At 34.6% G+C, this 20,957-nt stretch overlaps 3 protein-coding genes across 9 annotated transcripts; 2 read left to right on the forward strand and 1 right to left on the reverse strand.

The window, feature by feature from the left end:
• Positions 1–671: 671 nt before the first annotated feature.
• On the forward strand, positions 672–2,980 carry LOC113731566 (large ribosomal subunit protein uL16-like). Its single transcript, XM_027256906.2, has 4 exons — positions 672–809; positions 1,640–2,141; positions 2,541–2,622; positions 2,743–2,980. Exons 1-4 carry the CDS (start codon positions 800–802, stop codon positions 2,809–2,811), a joined length of 663 nt encoding a protein of 220 aa, XP_027112707.1. The 5' UTR covers positions 672–799; the 3' UTR covers positions 2,812–2,980.
• A 1,150-nt stretch (positions 2,981–4,130) lies between these two features.
• LOC113731571 (putative B3 domain-containing protein At5g58280) lies at positions 4,131–7,386 on the reverse strand. 3 transcript variants are annotated; one of them, XM_027256928.2, is made up of 8 exons: positions 7,262–7,386; positions 6,671–6,813; positions 6,263–6,328; positions 6,074–6,169; positions 5,587–5,645; positions 5,349–5,508; positions 5,016–5,222; positions 4,131–4,721 (listed from the first exon to the last, which is right to left on the reverse strand). In XM_027256928.2, exons 2-8 carry the CDS (start codon positions 6,746–6,748, stop codon positions 4,536–4,538), a joined length of 852 nt encoding a protein of 283 aa, XP_027112729.1. In that variant the 5' UTR covers positions 6,749–6,813; positions 7,262–7,386; the 3' UTR covers positions 4,131–4,535. The 3 variants fall into 3 exon arrangements, with proteins under 3 accessions (XP_027112729.1, XP_027112722.1, XP_071936467.1); XM_027256921.2 differs by having other exon boundaries at positions 6,074–6,172; XM_072080366.1 differs by lacking the exon at positions 6,263–6,328.
• Positions 7,387–9,870: 2,484 nt separating this feature from the next.
• LOC113731583 (probable protein phosphatase 2C 80) lies at positions 9,871–20,874 on the forward strand. 5 transcript variants are annotated; one of them, XM_072080379.1, is made up of 9 exons: positions 9,871–10,240; positions 10,521–10,640; positions 10,764–10,875; positions 11,047–13,346; positions 13,932–14,030; positions 14,124–14,171; positions 16,818–16,939; positions 17,848–18,198; positions 18,308–20,874. In XM_072080379.1, the coding sequence occupies exon 9, from the start codon at positions 19,599–19,601 to the stop codon at positions 20,715–20,717; it is 1,119 nt and encodes a 372-aa protein (XP_071936480.1). In that variant the 5' UTR covers positions 9,871–10,240; positions 10,521–10,640; positions 10,764–10,875; positions 11,047–13,346; positions 13,932–14,030; positions 14,124–14,171; positions 16,818–16,939; positions 17,848–18,198; positions 18,308–19,598; the 3' UTR covers positions 20,718–20,874. The 5 variants fall into 5 exon arrangements, with proteins under 5 accessions (XP_071936480.1, XP_071936488.1, XP_071936498.1 ...); XM_072080387.1 differs by lacking the exon at positions 11,047–13,346 and having other exon boundaries at positions 18,313–20,874; XM_072080397.1 differs by lacking the exons at positions 11,047–13,346; positions 16,818–16,939; positions 17,848–18,198; positions 18,308–20,874 and adding an exon at positions 15,168–15,304 and having other exon boundaries at positions 10,534–10,640.
• Positions 20,875–20,957: the final 83 nt, after the last annotated feature.

Below are 20,957 nucleotides of genomic sequence, written 5' to 3' on the forward strand. Positions count from 1 at the left end.
GGTCCAAATAACCGACATGTGAATGTGTAATTGTAAAAATCGTTAATTGATTTTGAATCATCTACTTATAATGAAATAGAATACAATTTTTTTTAAAATTTCTTAATTGGATAATAGATAAAATTGATTTTTTAATTAACTAATAGATGGGAAAATATATGGCTTCTTTAATTTTATAATTAGAGAATGGACATCCCAAAATTTTAGTTAAACAAATTTTTTATTTGCTCAAAATAAAATTTTGAAAGAAAACTAATTTGGAATTGGAAAAGATAATAGAGAAGAAAAATTTAAAAAAAAATCAGCATAACAAGAGGGTAGTTTTGTCTTAAAGGGGGTTAAGTGACACAAAAAAAGGGGTAAAGTGAAAATCTAGATTTATGTTAAAGGGATAAATTGTAATTGTGGATAATAAGTGGGTCAAATTGACCATGTAAATAAATGACAAAAAATTGAATTGAATATGCAAATCGGAAGCTCAGCACACCTGGGTACCCAAATCCTTAGCCCAATTCTGGAAGCTTCTCTCACAATCCCAGTCGATGATGCTCAGACAATTGGGCTAAAACTTTTCAGACAAACCCTACCCAGTAGCATTAAGTCGGTCCGTCTAGATTAATAATCGCCCATGACGTAAGCCCACACGTAAGCCCACACGGCCCAAGTCAATATCTTCTTTTACCCTGCGCCTCCTGAATCCATATTTAAGCAGCATTTCAGCCCCAGAGCTAGGGCTTTTTCATAGTAATTGTCTGTCCTTCGAAGCCGCAGCTCTCAACCTCTCAAGAAGACCTGCGCCATGGGGAGAAGTAAGCTCTCTTTGATCCTTCTATAGATGATTGTAGACCTTTTCTGAAACATGATTTCATGTGCTAAAGAACATCGTTTTGGTTTTAATTTCATGTCTAGCTTAGAAGTCGTGGTTATTTGGGAAATCATGATGTTTTGGATCTTCAAATTACGTCTAGGATTTCTGATTTTTTTGCTCCTTTCCTTGTACTTCTGATATTGATTGATGATTATGTGAGTTTTTTTTATGTGTGTTAATTAAAATGATGGAAGGTTAGATCCTTATCTCGTTGAAAGCAATTATGGTTTGGTGGAAATGGGATGTTTTTCTTGGTTTTTTGAGCGATTTATTTGTGATTTTACCGGATGTCCGAAGTTGTACGGTTGCTGATATTCTTATGGTTCTTTTTTGTAATTTATTAAATGTTGAGGCTGTTGTATAGCTTAGATTTTTTCATGTCTTTATTGATTGCTCAATTTATGAATCTGTAGTTGCGTTACCCCTGGTTTCATGATTTATGAACCTGTAATATTTGACGGATTTATTTCAATTTTGTATAAAATATGGAATGTGGTTGATATATCGTCTGTTGCTAATCTTTTGATGCCGTGCTAGTTGTTTTTTTCAATCTGTTCCATTACACATCTTTATTGAATGTTAGTATGGTTAGGTACATTCTAGTGCTATTCATTCCAAATCCATTAGATGTAATATCCCTACCTTGTGGTTGGTTTTCGGTGTGGTGTATTTTGAACTTGTTGTAAAGCTTAGTGTTATTTGGAAATGAATATAGTGATCTATTAATATCACTGTGATGGTTTTAAGATGGTTTTTATTCCAACTGAGCAGGACCTGCGAGGTGTTACCGTCAGATAAAAAACAAACCCTATCCAAAGTCAAGGTACTGCCGTGGTGTTCCAGATCCAAAGATCAGGATCTATGATGTTGGCATGAAGAAGAAGGGAGTTGATGAGTTCCCATTCTGTGTCCATTTGGTTAGTTGGGAAAAGGAGAATGTCTCCAGTGAAGCACTTGAGGCTGCTCGTATTGCTTGCAACAAGTACATGACTAAGTATGCTGGGAAGGACGCATTCCATTTGAGGGTCAGAGTTCATCCTTTCCATGTCCTGCGTATTAACAAGATGTTGTCATGTGCTGGAGCTGATAGGCTTCAAACTGGTATGAGGGGTGCTTTTGGGAAGCCACAAGGAACATGTGCTCGTGTTGCTATTGGTCAGGTACTTCTCTCTGTACGCTGCAAGGATGCTAACAGCCACCATGCTCAAGAGGCTTTGCGCCGTGCCAAGTTCAAGTTTCCTGGTCGCCAAAAGATCATTGTTAGCAGGAAGTGGTATGTTTCACCAACTTTTACTGGCTTTTATTGCTAAAACAGTGCATAGGTATCTTTTACTGGTGGTTCATTGCATATCTTAGCGTGCACACCTAATAGTCTCTGCTTCTTGTCAACATACTCATTAAAAGTGCTTTCCTCTCTGTTTATATTAAAACAGTACTCTAGAATTCCTTCTTAGAGTCCATCTTGTAGGTTTATTTTCCATAATTTGGTTTTGATCTTTTAAGAAATTCATCTATCATACGAACTGCACATTTAGGGAGGAGAAACTTTATGCTCTTTAAGTTATTTCAAAATTCACACATACTTTGTTTAATCATTGTGTACTCCATTGCTCTTTACATGAAGTTTTGTTTGCTTTTGGTCTTCTCACATTTTTTTTGGCCTGAATTTCAGGGGATTCACCAAGTTCAGCCGCACAGACTATGTCAAATGGAAGCAAGAGAATCGTATTGTCCCAGATGGTGTTAATGCCAAGGTTTGTTGCTGCTATCTTTGTTTGATTTGGAGCTGTTTTTGCTTGTATTGCTGTTCTTTGATTGTACTCGACTTTTGGTTGTAAGGCTAGTGCTAACTTGGTTTTGTTCAAATCTTGCAGCTTCTTGGTTGCCATGGACCTTTGGCGAACCGTCAACCTGGAAGAGCGTTTTTAGAAGCAACTTCTTAGTTTACTTCATTAGCATTTTGTCTCTAGTACTGTTGGATGATGTACCCAGATTTTGGGTTTTTTTTTTATAATTTTGTCGCTTTGCTTGAAACTGTTATTTAGAGCGTGTCTTAAAACCCTTGGTTTGAATTTGTCGTACACTTCAATGTCAGCTTTCTTTCTGGTTAAATTTTGAGTTTTAAATCTTATTTATGCTGTCTAATTCAGCATTCCCAAAATCAAGAATTGCTGTGAATGGGTACGAGGTTCTGCTTAATTTCCATTTTGATTTGTTTACTTTCGGTTCTGAAGTATGGCACAAAAGCATGCTGTGGAGGTGGGAGAGTTGCTTACAACTTTAACCTACAAGTTTAATGTGGAAACAACAAACAGATCATCGGATACAAAGTCACGAGGAAATAAATATGGAGTCAAAGTTTCAGATAAATTTGTAGTCCATTCCAGATAGACCATCAAGAAGCTGAGTTATCACGTTCCAAATCGGACCATAAGAGTATACCTGTAGTAGTCAGGCAGAATACATCCCTGTAATACGGCAAGGTGGGAATTTCATGGTGAGTGATGTCTTAATCTGAAACAACAATAATAATTGACTCTAGGAAAAAGTTGCATGATAAGTGCAGCAAACCTTCAAATAAGATAAAGAGATAAAAAAGGATGGGGATATGTGAAAAACGGGAAGTAATTACTGGTTTCGTATACAGGAGAGATGGAAATCTTGGCAGCCAAACCTGTTCTGTGCATACCCTTTGGCTGCCATCATAAAGAGTTAAGGGTTAATGTCAATTTATCCCCTTAAGATATTACCCTAACTATTATTTTTTGTCACTTAGCCCCTTAAGAGAAAAATACCTCTCTGTTATGCTAAGTTTTTATTTTCAAATTTTCTACTTTAATCGTTGAGCTTTAGCTTGTGATTTGATTTTGACCACTCTAAATTGATGGTGGTAAACTTTCGTACGAAATGATTACTAACAATTGATTATTTTTTAAAAAAGGACAAAAACAGATCCTAATAAACAAAAACTCATTATAAGATGAACCACAAAAAAAGTTTAGTGCGGATATGTGAATGATCGTAAGAATGCCTAATTGATTGTGGATAGTGTAATTCTAAGGAAATAGAATAATTTTTTAAATTAGAGAATGGACATCCTAAATTTTTTGTTAGAGAAATTTATTATTTTCTTAGAAATAAAAATTTGGTAAAAGAAAGCTAATTTGGAATAACAAAGAGAAGAGAGGAAAAAAAAATTACATAATAGAGGGGTATTTTTATCTCTTAGGGAGTTAAGTGACATAAAATAAAGGTTAGGGAATAAAGTAAAAATCAGGGTTTACCTTCAGGGGGTAAATTGCAATTAACCCGATAGTTAATCACCAATTCTGCAGAACAGTAAGTCATCGTAGATTTGTGGTTAACAAATGAAGTGACCAAATACACTATTCCCCACTTGATTGCAGCCAAAAAAATGGCGCCGAAGCAAATATCAACAAGAAACCCATCCGTCACTCACAATCCTATACGAGGAATTGGAAATACATAAGTAAGAGTTCACATCGTTTTCGATTTGTACGTCTTACCCTCAACAAAAACAAAGCTTTGCCATACTTGTGAGCTGAAATCACTTTAATTTGCTGCTGCTACTCCATCCTAAAGCCTTCAACAAGGAATACCTTCTTCAGACAAAGAAACTAAGCTTTGACATACTTGAAATCTGAAATCACTTTAGTCTGCTACTCCGCCTCCGACCTGAAGCCTTTGAGGAAGCATCTTCTTCTGGCCGTATTGAATCTTTTGATCGAGTGTTGTCTTTCTTTCTCTGCTTCGTCTTCTCTTTTGGTCTTTCTCCAGCATCACTTCCTCCTTCCTCTTGCGTAGAGCAGCTGACTGCTCTGACTATGTAAACCTGCAGGAAATTGTACCAATGATTCATAATCACTTTCCCAGAAAGAATTGGCATTCCAACTACCATTAGGAACCAAGCAAAAGCACCATATTTGAAGCTACTGCATTCCAGCGAATAGATGATTGTTTGGACTTCAGGGCGTGTGTTTTACTAGAGATAGGAACGAGATGAACTCTTCCCAAATTGGAAGCTTGAACATTCGATTTAAAGAACAACCATGCTAACTTTAAGTTTACTTCCATATTCTTATGATAATAAATTGCAACATATAACAAATGTAGTAATTCCACCAACCTTGAATCTCGTTGGCTCAATCAACTCAAATACTAAAGCATCACCATCATCCAGTTTATGTTCCAGAGCAAATGCTCTCCATCCACCACTAAGCCCACTTCTCTTGCTAATGTAGACAGCCTCAAACTCCAAGCCATCCTCATCCTCTAAAACCATATCTACAGTAGACTTGGGCAAATGGTCCTCACAAAATGAACTTGGAAGCCCCTGATCATTGCATCGAATAGAAGTGTTAAGAGGGATTTGTGCATGTTAACCATGATATTCTGCAACTCTTCTCTTCTCCCCATCCCACGCATGCTGTTTTAACATTGGCAATGTACAGCTACTTACCAACCAGAAACAACTATAAACATGAGACCGAACCATTGACTTGATAAAGGATGGATTCTCTAACTGTAAGTTGCTTTGGAGAATCTCAGCAGACAGCCGTGCGCGAGATCTTTCTTCATATGACGCGGCTCTAACTTCTTCCATTGGTCTAGCCAGATAACTGCCAGTCCAGGATTAGTATTAGCAGAAATTTGACCAAACCACATGGCAATAATAAATAGAGAGAGTATTATATTACCTTGCCCATGAAGAACTCCACTTTGGTCTCTTCCGCATACGTGGAAGGTCTACATCTACCTGTTGTTAAGGAGCAACTTATTAGGTGATTTATCAAAACTAAATGCTGGAGAACAGACCTATGCTTTTGCTTCTAAAAAACTTAGTAAGCATCAATGAACGATTAACAGGAGATAATAGGATGAAATGATCTAAATGAAATAACACTCCGAATATGTTGATCACTGTCTCAGAGTCAGGACATTGGCAGGAAAGAAACAGTCATATAATAATTGACCTTTTGCTTTGCATTTTTAGTTGTGATTTAAAATATGGGGGCCCTCTGAGTTTATCATGAACAGGAATAAGAAACTATGAATTTCTTCAATCATAGATCTATCTGATTGGAAGCATGAAACCAGAACTCAGGCACAGGTGAGCAAATATGTCAGGAGCATGAGTCTTTGTTCTAAACTCGAGGGTGGGAAGATCAAAACTTAGTTACTTACATCATCGCGGTATGAAGTAACCTGAGTGCGCGCACGTGATGACCGTCTTGGCTCCACCATGTAAACATCGTTTGGTTTTGGCCTACTAAGGCTTCGCTGCTTCGCATAATGAGGGCAGAAAAAAGTGATTAGAGAACCTAAAGACTCGTAAAACTGAAAATTTTAGTAAAGGAAAAGGAATAGTTTTACCTTTGACTTCTTCTCAGATTTTGATACGTCAGAAAGGCTCTTGGAGATGCTCAAAATCCCCAGATCCTTTCGCACAGTGGATAAAAAAAAATGAATGAATGATAGAGACAAATTGAACTCTATTTTTTTGTGGCAGTTAATTTGTAGTCCCACAGCAGCAACATACAAATGTGGACTACTGTTATTAATGTGGCAACAGAAGTTCCATGTCCCTGATTTTGTGATAATAAAGAAATGCTTGATTTCATCTCATTTCTTAATTTGAAAACATGTTGACTTCTCTTGAAAAAATATTCTTCGTAGAAAATTGTAAATATATGCATAGGAGGATGGCTCGTTGGAGACAGGGAAAGAAGCGAACTAATGTACCAACACATTGAGGACAGAGTGATAGAAGTAGATAGCTACCTCGAATCTTTTCTTGTTGTCCAAAACCCTTTGCTTACGAGCTTCTTCGTAAGTGTTGGCGTTGTTGTCTTTTGCCATTTGTTGCCAACTATCCTTCAAGAACTTAGATGGCCAATGGGCTAAAACTTGTGATATAGAATCTCCTGAACGATTAACGTCCGCCCAATCGTTGGTTATGCATAGCAAAGTAATTAACAGAGTCCCAGATTGAGTAATCTAAAAAATAATTAATCCTCATTTTTTTCCCCTTTTTCTTTTTTGACATCACAATCATGATCATTCTCCCATTTGCAAAAAATAATAAATAAGTAAAACCCAAACTAATCAATTATTATCTACGGAAACGCCTTGGTTCGTTTTTTTTTACCTTCAAAAAAAAAAAAAAAAAAAAGAGGCGACAAGCATAAACCAGCATCTAAAATTATGAAAATTAAGAAATATAAGACACATGAAGAAAGAATCCGACTGATAGAGATTACCACAACCCCGTTGTAATGCAGCTGTCTTTTCTTACTGAAAATAACAAAGAACAAAAAAGAAGAAAGAAATATAGCTGTAGTACGATCAAAATAAGAAAAGATTGGAACTTACCAAGAAAACATTTTATTAACCCCACAGCTGAATTCTGAGGGAGAAGACGAAAAGGTTAGCAACTGAGTTGAGTTGTGGAATGCATACTGTCAATACTCAACATAGTGAAACAGAGACGAGATGACCGGCGGGCCCGGCAGGCAAAAAGGCAAGAAAATACCGGTACGTTTGATAAGGAAAAAAAAAAAAAGAAAGGCCTTCATTTGAAATTTGAAAAGGCTTGTTTACCCGCGCGATTCACACCTACTCCGGTGTTTTAATTTGGATTATTATCACTTTACCCCTTCAAACTATATCATTATTATCAATTTACTCTATAACGTTATTTTTCGGCTACTTCATCCTCATAGGTAATTCAACTCATGTTAACAAATTTTGAACAAAAATATTTTTTTATTTTATAGCATTACTACATTGTTATTATTGCTTTATCCGTTTAAATTATAGTGTTACAATCGCTTTATCCCATAACATTATTTTTTAGGCATTTTTTTTCCATTGTTTACCTGACCAATGTGTTCGAAAATTTTTTAATGCATTTACCCTTTTTATGTATAATTAAAATAAAAAAAGTAGGAATTTTATTCTTCTCTTTTTTTTTCACTCTAAGAATTCCAAAAACATGACAATAAAAGGATTTTCTTAAATTTCTTTGTTATGCTTATCAATACTAACAAGGAAAAAGAGATAGGAGAGAAGGAGACATAAAATTAGATTTTGCAAAGAAGAAAATAAGAATGAATCTAATATTATCTAATTACTTTAACGTCGTCGAAATTAGGATTAGAATTAGGTGGCCAATAGAAAAGTAAAGTAATTTTCAACTAATAAAAATATTGAATTATTTTTCAAATAATAAAAATAGTAAATTCATTCTTATTTGTATTAAAAAAAAAAGAATTAAGCTCTCTCTTCTACCCTAAATTTCTATTTTTTTCCAATATTAATAAGATTACCAAGAAGCAAGAAATTAATGTTCTGACTTTTTTCTTTATACTAAAATAGAGAAGAGCCACTCTAATTTTTCTGCTATTTTTATTATACAAAAAAAGAGGGTACTTTATTCTAAAGTATGTTAATTTGATAAGTTGATTTAATGGTAGAGTAAATTGTCTAAAAAATAACACTATAAGTAAATAGATGGATAAAGTGATAATAATTTTAAGGGCGAAACATGTCTTTTTGCTTGAATTAACAAATTTCATTAGGTTTGCTGATTAATTTTGAAAGTAAAGTGACTAAAAATTAACGTTAAGAGGGAAATTTGTAATTACACCAAAAGTTAAGGGGGTAAAGTGATAATAACCCTTTTAATTTTAAGTGTAGCTGACGTCGAATAAAGGTCACGATGTCTTCACAACGACAGCGTCTTGCTCTACGTTGGCCTTTGGGCATCGGTTTTGAATTTTTATTTTTATGTTTTTTTCCAAGATCAGATGTTTGCACCGATTTGGTTTAGTAGTTTTCTTTTGATCTCTATCTCTCTTATGCCCCCACTTTCATCGTAATTATGAATTTGATCCCCCAAATGGAACTTTTATTCTAATCTTCCTTTCCTTAATGTTTGTATCCAAGTATTTTGTGACCTCTTACTATCTGGAAAAGGTTCGATATTCCAGTCAAAATTCGTGAAGCATATCAATGAAAGTAATTAATCCTTCCTTGATATATTTAATTATCTTCATGGCACTGCTATGTCTAATTTCTTGCAGACTAATTGCTGTATCTTTTGTTTTAGTTGGTAGCAAGAAGCTATTTAATTAAAGCAACTATTTGATTTATAGAGAAACTGTATGGGCTATTGAATAGATATCCAAAATACGTTTAAGGACTAAATTGTAGAAATAAAAATGTTTGAAATAAGTAGGATTTCTAGTAAAAGAACAAGACTTTGCAGGTAATTCATCCTTATGAATTGTTCAGCAAAATTAAAAGTACTTTATTTAATTCTTTCATTTTTTTAATCATGCGCTGTTGAATATAACTTCAAAATCATAATGAAGTCTGTTATCCCAAATAAAAACTTTAAAAATTTGGATTGAAAATCATTTTTCAAATTTTTTTTAGACTGTATGATGAATATGTTTTTTAATCATCTTTTTATCTTCTCAACTTATATTTTTATATCACATACATCAAATAAAAAATAATTACACTATTATTCTCAAAAAAGAAAAATCCAAATAATCTTCAATCCAACCTGATATACACATAGTTTTCACACATTAAAACTCCTATAATTAAAGGTGAAAGAAGTATGTTTATTAATATTGTTAATTAAGTTTCCTTGAAATTTCATTGCACAAATTTTTCTCAGATATATTTCTTGTTGTCATACTCATTGACAACAAGTCTTTGTTTTCATCTGTATAAGGTATACGAGATACATGACGCTCTATATCGATCTAACGGTTACAATTAATATTCATCACAGTACAATTATTGTAGCCTTTAACGATAATTAGCATATGTATAAAAGAGGGAATGCCATGCCTCAAGAGTGTGTATTATATTGGTGATGTGGCAAAATATGATTGGGTGGATGTTCGTCCAAAATTTTTTAATCCCATGGTTTTGTTTATCATCATCATCATCATCATCATCACGTGTTCTGCAGGTGACTTCTTTTAAACCACAGATTCGATTGATTTGATTGGGCAATTAGGTTACTTGCTCCCGACTTTTTCAGTGAGAGGTTACGTGTTTCCGGCTATTTCAGTGACAATCACAGTGGGAATGGGCTCGAGATACTTGTGACAGACGTCAAAAAATTTTCTCCTCTTTCTGCAACATTTCTTCCAGACTTCTACGCTTCCATCTCCCCGAGTCCTTCTACCTCTCCTTCCCTGCCAGTCTCATCATCTCATTCTCGGGTAAATTGGGTTACCCACTATCATAAAAGGAAAAAAATGAAGATTGCTTCTCCTTTTAAACTCCATGTACACCCCTTCTCAGAAATTCTCGGCATCATCATCATCGGTGAGTTTTTTTTTTTAAATTACTTGATTGTACTTCTCAAAACCCCATCTACTTATATAAACCCTCCTATTCTCTCCGGCCTTTTCTCCTTCATTTCTCTCATCAAAGCTGATATTACCATCTCTCTCCCTATCTCTCTGCCATTTCAAAATTTTTGTGCTTTTTTTTTAATATGTTTCCCAAATTATAACGTTCAAATTGGGCCCAATTTTATTTTTTTTCCAAGATTTTTAGAGTTTTCTTTGAACAAGTTCTTGTTTTCCACAAATTATTTGTGTAGCATTTGTTTCCAGAAGAGGAGATAGGGATTGGGTGTGTGTTTCTGTGTGTGAAAATGGCGGTGAAAGAAAGACGCAAATTCAGGGCTTTGGATTTGTACATATGCCAATTGAAGATTCAGGTAAACTAAAGCTATTCGTTTCACTAATTTTTTGTTTTCCTTATTGAAATTCAATTCATTCTTTCTAATAAATATTTCATCAGAAATACTTGATACATGGTTGTTCTTGAATGTTTTATACAGATTTTTGGGGTTTTTACTGTATTCAGATGGGGGATCAGCTGTGCGTTTCGGCCTCTCAAAAGTGCAGCAAAAGGAAGGCGTAAATTAATGGAAATGTTAGTTGAACATTCAGGTGAATGATATCTACTGATATCTTTAATTCTTTTATTTTTCTTTTCTAAATGGTCTTTGAATTTTATCAATTTATTTTCTCAGTATTGCTAATCTTTTCTGACTAAATGATCTTTTTTCTTGCTTTTTTCCAAAGCTGAAATGGGTAACTTTTTGATTTGTTTTGTTACAGATTTATGGACTTCAGAATTTTGGGAGATGGGAATTTAGTTTATTGGCATAGAATTTTTTTAGAGTAAATTTGAATTTATGAAAATTTGGGTTTAAGATTTCTATATTATAGAAAGTGATTCAGGGTTAAATCTCGATTATGGTGTTCCAGGATCTGTAACTTTGCTTGGCAGATTAGGTTTTTCGGCATAAATCTTGATTAGGTTTCCTAGGATATGTAACTTTACTTGGTGGATCAGGGTTTTAGGATTTTTATGATTTTCAGTAGCTTCAAATCCGAGATTTTTAATGTGCCCCTGATCACTTGATTTGTTTGATAATTTCGAAAACAGATGATATAGAAGGGGAAGTTATGTGCAAAATCTTTTGTTTTTAATTTTTTTATTTTTATGGTTTGTCAGTTTTGGTCATGTACTATTACATTGGAGGAGTTAGTTTTAGATTTTGACACTTTTTAGTAGCTACTGTTGTAGTGATATCTCACTTTTGCATGATTTATTAGTAAAATGAATACTTTAAGTTGCTTGCTGTTTGTGCTCATAGTTTGAGAGTGACTAGACATTAAGCTATGCTATTTAATGACTTTAGTAGATTGTGAATTTGTGATGCTTGTGCTTTTTACATTGGCGCAATAGATCAAGTGAAGAATTTGAGGCTGCTTTTCTTTTGTGGTCATCGTTGGAGAGTGATTTTATCTTTCAAACTTCTGCTATTTAATCATCTGGGATGACTTGTAACTTTGCAGGGGTACTGTCTTTTTACTTGATTGTGATCTCTTAACCATGTTGATTATTGATCAATCACTGTCAAGAATGTTTTAGATTGCTCGCTTGTTGTGGTCATAGATTGGAAGCATCTCTGCTTTGCATCAACGTTTTTCTTGCATCATGTCCTTTTCTATTGCTATATGGCTGTTTTCTTTTCATAGCCCTTATTTAAGTCTGATGGTTCTTGGCTATTCATTCATATTGTTCCAGAGTCCTAGATGGTAGTTGTGGTTGATATAAAACGCAATTCTGTTCCATTTGTAATTTGATAAATTGGAATTTAGTTTTCCGGATAAGTTGACTTATACTCTCATGTTAGTTTAATTGTGCCACATAATAATGTCCGGAGCAGTATTTCAGTTCTCTATATGCATGAGTCATTGTTGGATTTAGTATCCTGATTTTAGTTAATAGATGAATGCTGAGTAGCTTTGCTGTGTACTCGTGAATTATTGTTAGATGTATACGCTTCAAGGAAGATGGATTCTTCCTTGTCTAACTTCTATTACATCCATCTACTTTTTTAAGTTAAACTCTGTTTTTATTAAATGTCTAATTATACGCCTTTTTGTATTTGGTTGTAGTTTTTGTGAAGACTTGTGCTTTTAATTTTCGCTAACTAATGCCTATCAGTGTACATAGTTAAGGGTGTTGACTATCGTGCTTTCTGGGGCCCATTAATTGGCTGGTTTATTTGTCTCAAGTGATTAGCAATCTAGCATCCGAGGACTAACTGATTGTGATTTTGAAAATGTATACACTGTTGCAGTTTTGTCAATTCTTTCAAATTGCTTGCGTTTGTTTAGGTCTCAATTTGAGAGTGCTTCTTGCTTTGAGTTTTTTTCATGGGGATACTTGTTATTTTTGTCATCTTGTTTATGTCTCATGGGCTATAGTCATTTTGTTTTCACAATTCTAGAATTAACAGTGGTTCTAAAAATGCAGAGCTGTTTGTTTTTCATGTGAAAAGCTCTGGTTGGGTTTTATTGGTGATTAAATTGGGATGCTTTTAGATACAACTCTTCTATCAGTAGTTTTTCAAATTTATACTTGTGCCAATGTCTTAGGACAGTTTTGGCCTGTCATGTAGAAGAAGAAGTTATTATTGAAAAGTTTACTGACTTTAGGTACTAAGTATAGAACAGAATAGACAGATGGACAAACACACTCCAGCCAATAACGATTGGCCACATCAGCAAAACAATCATCCCTTTTGAGCCATGGCATTTGTCCTTGTATATATATGTTAAAGAAATTGAAGAGAGAAAAAGCTTCTGAAATTGAAGAGAGAAAAAGTGCAGTTTTCTTTGTGAGGATGAGGAAGAAGACGAGAAGAAAGATAAAGTAAAGGGTTAGAGAGAGAGAGTCGGATGGTTAATGAAAGGAGTGGAGAAAAGGGAACCCGCTACCATCACTGAAAAGTTGGGAGCAGGTAACCTTCTCCCATCAATCACATCTGCATTTGTTTGTTTGAAAAAGAAGGTGGAAGGTTGTATGTTTCTCTAATGCTTCTCAAAGATGACTCCGGATCAGAGTGAGTGTTTTCCATGATTTTCCCCATCTTTGAGGCTCTTAATTCTTTTTCTCACCTGCCTTTGCATTTTTTATTTGTTTAACTCATGATCCCAATTTCCTTTTTATCTGTTTAATTTTGTCTTGTGTTTTTTTCTGTCTGAAACATATTTGTTTTTGTACGTCTTTCTGAAACTTTTTTTTAGGGGAAAAGAAGTAGTAAAAAGACTTGTTTGTGTGTTAGGGGGTTAAAAAGTAAATAAACTTTTGAAGTAAAATAAAAATCATAGGTAATTTGTTAAATTGATTGGTGTAGAACGCGACAAAATAAACTTCCGAAATTGATTGGTGCACTTTTTTATTTGTATATATTTTTTATTCTACGATGAGTGGTCAACTGACGAACTAATTTTTTATCTTTGATTTCTCAATTTATTCCAATTCCAATTTGCTGAGAGCCTAATCATAGCATTATTCTGGATAAGTTCTATGTGAAGAATTGTTTAAATTCACAGCTTGTTTCTTTTCGATTTTTGTCAATCTGATGTCTTTAAATGATTTTTTCCCTCGATTCTGTTGTCTAATGTATAATTTTTTGATATTGCAGGTCCAAAATTTGGAAATTTTCTTCTGTCCTTTCCAAGAACTACTCCAGAATATAACAGCACGACTCAATACCGTATCCAGCCTACTTTGTGTAAAATTAGTGAGTAGTTTGATTGTACCTTCTTCTGTTCATGTGTATTTTATTGCAGTTTGTACTCTAAATGTTATACCCCTTTTCCTTTGCTCTTTGCAGAAGAGGTTACATAGGACTTTATCACTTGTTGCTTTTCCATTATTACAGGTTTTTTGCTTTCCTTTTTACCATAATTTCAATTGTTATTCCTTTAGTTGTTCATTTGTGGTGACTAAAGTTAAGAGTTTCAGTGAGGAGAGTGCTACTTGTTTTCCTGAAATTATGGAATTTGAAAAAAATTTAATATTTTTACGTACTGTATTTATAGTCTATAGTCATCGAGACAAATCGTATTTACTCATTAGTGGTATTGGTATCTTATTGATTTTCAATATGAGTGAATATAGTGTAGTTTGATGATTTCTTGACAATGAATACTGAATTTTTTTCAGCTCCTGTTCAATTGTTTGAGCTCCTATTTTGTTCCCTTTATGTTTCAGTTAGTTCTGAAATGATCAACCCTCTTGATTCTTGATCTAGCTTTCACTTGTTAAGCTATTGCGTGATCCATTTTTTTTTTCAACCTTTTTGATCATTCTTCCCATGTGATGGCTTTTAAAGCACTTACGAGTGACGCAGTTTTTCTCACAGAAAAAAAAACGGATATGACTAAGTTGTGCATGTTAGCAATTCTACCCCGCATTGTCATGTAGTTGTTTGATCAAATGTATTCAAGGGATCCACATGTTATTAACCTTCATAACTGATATGTAAAAGTTAGTACTAGAAATTTGGAATTTATACTCCTTTATTTCCTTACTAAACAATTAATAATAGTAAGTTTTCTAGCATGTATCATATAACTTGTGCTTGGTGGGTTTTCTTGCTGAGTTGTATTGCTGTGACTGTTTAATTCTAAATATGTTATCAAGTTAGACAAAAAACGTAGAATGGAACTTAATTGGCCAATAGAGTGAGATGAATCTTAACATAGAAAAGAACATGCATATAAGGCATGTTGATGATTGCAAATTGATAGAGCAACTTTGTATCTTCAACTAGATGTCACCAAAGGTACATTTAATTTGGTAATATAACATTGTATTTTCCTAGCATTTGTCTGGTTTGTAAGACTTATTTTGGCTTTCTTGGTTCTCATTGTAGGATCCAAGTAACTAACTCTACATCAATTCTTTGGAAGTTAATGCTAAGGTATAATTTGTTTATTACCTTTCATTTACCAATCACCAAATCGCTTGAGACATTGGACCTTTCCAATCAGTCAATGTAAACATGGCAGGTCTTGGGGTCTTTGAGTTATTCGCTTTTTCTTATTTTAAATGGCTTTATTCCATATTGGTGTAAAACCTTTCTGGTAGTGAAAATATATGAAATTATAAGGTTGCTTGCACAAAAGACAAAAAGTTTTGGGAATGAATATTGATTTATTTCAAGGAAGGCAGCTTGTCAAAATTTTATGCCTCTACTCATCTTCAAAGAAATGGTTGGCCTTGCTTTAGCTGAAAAAGAGATTGTCCGTTATAATTTTGTTGCAAGATCACAAACTAAAATATTCTTCAAAAAAGATGTTTTTATAGTGATGTTGGATTGCATAAGCCCTTGCAAAAAATGGAAAAGTTAAGAAGGTTATTTTAAAGATGATGTTACTATTATTTGGGACATTTGAGAGGATTGGTCATCCTTTGAGAGAAATTTTATTGCTATGTTCTGGTCTTTAGCAACATTTTTCTCTCTGTACTATGAAAACACTTCCATCTCATTCACTTATATTTTCATGGAAGATTGATGTCATTCTTGACCTTTTGAGGACAGAAAAGGATGAAAGATGTTTAATCATGTCTTTCTATATAAGAAAGGTTTATTCTTCTAATTACCATGTTTCTTTTTATTATTATTTTATGGTGATGTATTTTTTCAAATGAAATCCACTTTTCTCCCCTATTGTGTACTTGACTCGGCAAAAAAAAAAAAAAGAAATCAAATTCTGATTTAATTTGCACTATATGCCATGCAAAGCTTCTTTGCTTGCTATCCTTACAGTCAGAAACAATATTGCATGTCACAGAAGAGCTATTTCTATTCCCAAGGAGGTTGCTATGTCTGCTGTGCATTTTATTTTTCATTTTTCTACTATGAACAGAAACAAGTTATATGTTTCAAACTGATTTTGGCTTTTCATACTTGATTTATGTTTTCCAAAAGTCGGTAGTAATTATCATATTTATGTTATATACAACACAATTATGGGTATAATTATAATTAACTTTCAACTAATTATCTTATGAATGCTTAGATACACTTATTCATACAGCACCCCAACGGAAAAGGAAAAAAAAAGGCTTTGTGCAAGATATTTTATTTCACTGTCTCATAGGTCTTGTTTATTAATTTTTTAAAAAGTGCCCCCTCTAAGGTCATCTTAAAAACTGTCTCAATGGTTCTTATTCTTGGAACCTTGAACCCTGATTTTAAAAGGGTTGTTGATGATGATTGATCATATATATAACTAGATGATTTTTTTTTATTTTAACAAACTTTCATGATGACGAAGCAAAACGAAAAACATAGGCGTTCTGTGTATCCCTAACCATCAATGTTCATGTATGAACCATATTGTAGCTTTAATTGAAACTATAAGTTCTATGCTAAATGCAATAGCTATGGCTAAAGAACTCTATTTTAACCATAATGGTTCAGCGTTGGAGAAGCTTCTGGTTTACATCTATTACTTATTTCTTGTATAATATTTTTAAGTGGTGAATGATTAGTAAAGTTTTCTTGTTAATTGTGCAGGCATGTGTAGACTTCGTGGCAAAAGTAGTTGGAGTAACTTCGGGACCAAAAGGAAGAATTTTGGTGTTGCACATTAAATTGCATCCCAAGATTGTTAAAGATACTGAAAGTGTTTTAAACAGGTAACAAGTCTTACATGGTATATCAGTGTATTTGATATGTGCAAGCAATATTAGTGCTGAAATTGTTAACAAGTTTATTGTTTTTTTACTAAGAAACAATCATAGCGTTTGCATCAGTTCAAGCAATCTACTTATTTCACTTTGAGGTGACCTTATGGTAGATTCCACAACATGATGTCTTAAAAATTTTCTTCTTCTTATATTTGGCTATGTCAGTTATTCTCATACTTTTAATGGAAGAAGGTGCTATTTGCTTCTTGTTTTCTTCTAAATCTTTTAGATTTATTTACTATCATTAAGTATACTACATTTGGAAAGCCATCAAATAATGATTAAGAGAAGGGGGAATAATGGATAAAAAATGCTCCAGGTATTAGAAATAATTTTGATAAATAATTTGGAGCTTTTTAATGAAGATTTGAGCCTAAAGTCCAACATCTGTATCTGTACTTTCTGTCATTCTACATTAGAGTGCATATTTTCGTATGTGGTGTAGTTTTTTGGGGCTTAAGAGAGCCTGCTAATTTGCAATCTATCATCTCAAAGAAAAGCAAAATGTTTATAGGAATATTATCTTATTCTTAGTTTAGTTATTATTTGCACTTCATGTAATTTACTTGCGCAGAACAGATTGATTGGAGGATGCTTTGGAGTATGTAGGAGTTAAATTAGTGAGGCAGGACGGTGCAAATGTTGCTGAATTTGTTCTCATCTTAGCTCCAATTTATTTTTGTCTGATCTCTAATTTGACCTATTTTTTATTGTTGTCTACATTGCTCTCTTTAATTAAAGTTATCAAAGTTAAAGGTGACTTTGCTACCGCTATCAATTGCTTTTGAAATTGCCATTATTGTGTCAAAGCAATTTAAAATGTTCCATTTTCACTTTTCATTGTGTTTTTTTTCCAGGATGAAACATATTCAGCTTTCATATGGGATTTGATAAAACTACCAAAACATGATGCATGTAGAGATGGAAGACTACGTAGATGAGATTCTGGTTCGCGCGAGTCAATAGGAACGGGGGAGCGAAGCAGCTCGACTGAAAGGAGAGGAGCGAAAAGAGGAAGGTGCCTGACTTAACGTTGAATGGTATTAGCTTGACTGAATAAAGAGATATGTGGATCACGCAATGCAAGAAAGAACTCTCTTCTATGTCGCTTCACTTCAACAGTCTATTTCTTGCCAGATGGTGTAGGTAACGTAGCCAGCTTGTAGAGGCATAATGCTTGTTTCAGAACTCAAATTGGCATCAGGGAGGTAATTTGCCATCTTTGTACTATTGCAAGAAGAAAAATCATTTTAAGTTTTAAATTTCTGATGATTGTAGGTTTGCCGCTCATGATTTTGCAAATATTGCTATTGTTAGTACAGGAAATGATTATGCAGTAGGAAACAGGACTTCTGACTTTTTTCAAAAGTAGGAAGAGAATTAAGAAGAAGTGAGACATGGAGCTATGGTAAAAATATCCTGCACATTGTAGAGGGGATGGAATTTGATCGCGGATATTTTTCTCCTTAACATGATTGGAGTTTTGGATCTCATATTTCTATCTGTTGGTGTATGGTATTTAAGAGGGGAAACTTTTGTATTCGCAATTGCTTTTGGTTGCCTAAAACATCGCATGGTTCAAGGATATTTTGAAACGATACTACGAAGTCTCCAATCGTGATAGTTGCATACAACATTGAAGAGGAAGATCAGGCTCCGTCGTTAATAGGTAGTTGCTATTAGAGGCCTTGCCTTCACTGAGTGCTACTGTCTCTTGATAGGAAATAATGAGACAAGAATGCTTGAATATGGAATTTATCACATTCTTTCATTTCGAAGGCATTTTTTTTATTGCAATTTCAATTAGTTAAATCTACCAAAGGGCAGATTATGGGGGAAAAAAGATAGATTACAATCTTGAATTTCCATTCTAGCACCAATTCTTCTTGGATTTCGAATTGTATTTCCAGTTTAAGAATTTGTCTTCTTTAATCGTAGTTATCTAATTCCAAAATGCTGTACATTATATCACTTATAAAAATTTTCCTAATATATAAACAATCAAGATAAATGTAATAAGTTATAGAACATTGTTATTGATATTGAAGTAGGCATGTATCTGCTACCTGCTTTAATATCATATTATTTAGCTTTCTCTTAGTGTTTTCCTTCTTTTATTTTGTACTAGAATAAGCTCATTCGATGGGGCATGGCAATCTCACATAACCTCACCGCGCGTCGCGCGGTGTTTACCCTCCTAGTAATGAACGACATGAGAAGTGAACTGTAACAGAATATGACTAAAGTTTTAAAGTTTTCCTTTTTTCACAAGGACATAGAAGTGGAACTCCAACACAACTTTACCTAGCTTTCCGTATCCGAATCGAAATAGGACTATAGGAATTAGGAGGAGGGCTGCTCTACGCGGATTTCACTATAGTCTATGTATGATACGTATGTCCTGCACTCCCTTATGGGGCTTTTTCTTTCATTCATTCAGCATCGTTGCCGTTTCTTAGTTAGATTTTCAAATTACTGTCAACCTTTTCCCCAGAGGGTTCTCCTTCTGATCAATCCTTCTTCTCTAGTTCTTTAATTACTAGGGTTTTCTTTTGTTTAATTTCACGCATTAATTAGTTGGTGTGATATATATTGAGTTCACTAATGCATGGCTACCTTAAAGAGGCCCCGATCGTCTGAAAGTTGGGAGCATCATTATAATTCAAGCTGTTACGGCACTAATTTCTTTCATGAAAGAAAAGGTCATAACTCTCCTGTTAGCATGAATCCATACACAATGAGAAATTATTGGGTTCCAGCAGAACCATCGGATAACAGGCAATGGGCTCCAATGGAAGCATCCGATTACAGGCGCTTTGCTCCCACAGTGTTAGCAGTAGCAGTAAAAGATATCTTGCCCGTTGAGCTTAACCCTTGGCAACGGGTTTCGACGGGAGCATCCGACTTCCGGCGATCGATTCCAACAGCTGCATCAGATTTCTTGCCCGTTGAGCTTAATTCTAAGAAGAGCACTGCTACTCCGTCAGTAGGTCTGAAGATGGTTGCGGGGTCCGCTTATCTGCCCAAAGATAACCCTGAAAAGCCCGAAGGCGACGATGCTCACTTCGTAAGCTTAGAGGCGCAGACAATTGGAGTCGCGGATGGTGTTGGTGGCTGGTGCAAGCAAGGTATAGACGCAGGAAAATACGCAAGGGATCTCATGAAGAATTCGAGGGTTGCTGCCGAATCTGAGCCTAATGGAGCAGTGAATCCGAAGAGGGTTATGCAAGAAGCCTATTCCAATACTAAGGCTCCAGGATCATCCACCGCCTGCATCATTACACTTTCGGGTAACGCATTGCGGGCCGCGAACGTCGGTGACAGTGGTTTTATAGTCGTACGAGATGGGAAAGTCGTGTATCAGTCACCCGTGCAGCAACATCACTTCAACTGTCCGTATCAGTTAGGAAATTCCAAGGATGATCCCAGCTTGGCACAGGAATTACAAATTGAGGTTCAAAAAGGCGACATTGTTGTTGCTGGGACTGATGGTGTTTTTGATAATCTGCATGGATTTGAGATCGAAGAAGTTATCAAGTCAAGCAGCAATAAAGGCGACAAACCAGACTACATGGCTTGTACTATAGCAAATCTTGCACTCTATAATTCGTTTGATAGGTATGCTGCAGATACACCCTTTGCAAGAAAATCAAGAGAAGCAGGCCACAGTCACCACAAAGGAGGAAAAGTTGACGATATTACTGTAATAGTTGCTTGGATCCAATGATCAGATTAAGTACTAGGATCAATTTGTAAATCTTATAGACGAGCTAGCTAGTTAATTCGGTTCTAACGATATGTACAACTACTACAACCAAAACATTTGAATGTATTTGTACACCTACTAGAAGCAACACCTTCGAATGTATTCGTGTTTGCTCAATCAATGCAATTGTTTTTTTTTTTTTTTTAATCAATCCCAGGAAGGCCTTATTACCAATCACTCCACATAAATTGTTAATCCAAA

The sequence above is a fragment of the Coffea arabica genome, chromosome 1c (genome assembly GCF_036785885.1).
Source record: "Coffea arabica cultivar ET-39 chromosome 1c, Coffea Arabica ET-39 HiFi, whole genome shotgun sequence".
NCBI classification, from domain to species: Eukaryota; Viridiplantae; Streptophyta; class Magnoliopsida; order Gentianales; family Rubiaceae; genus Coffea; species Coffea arabica.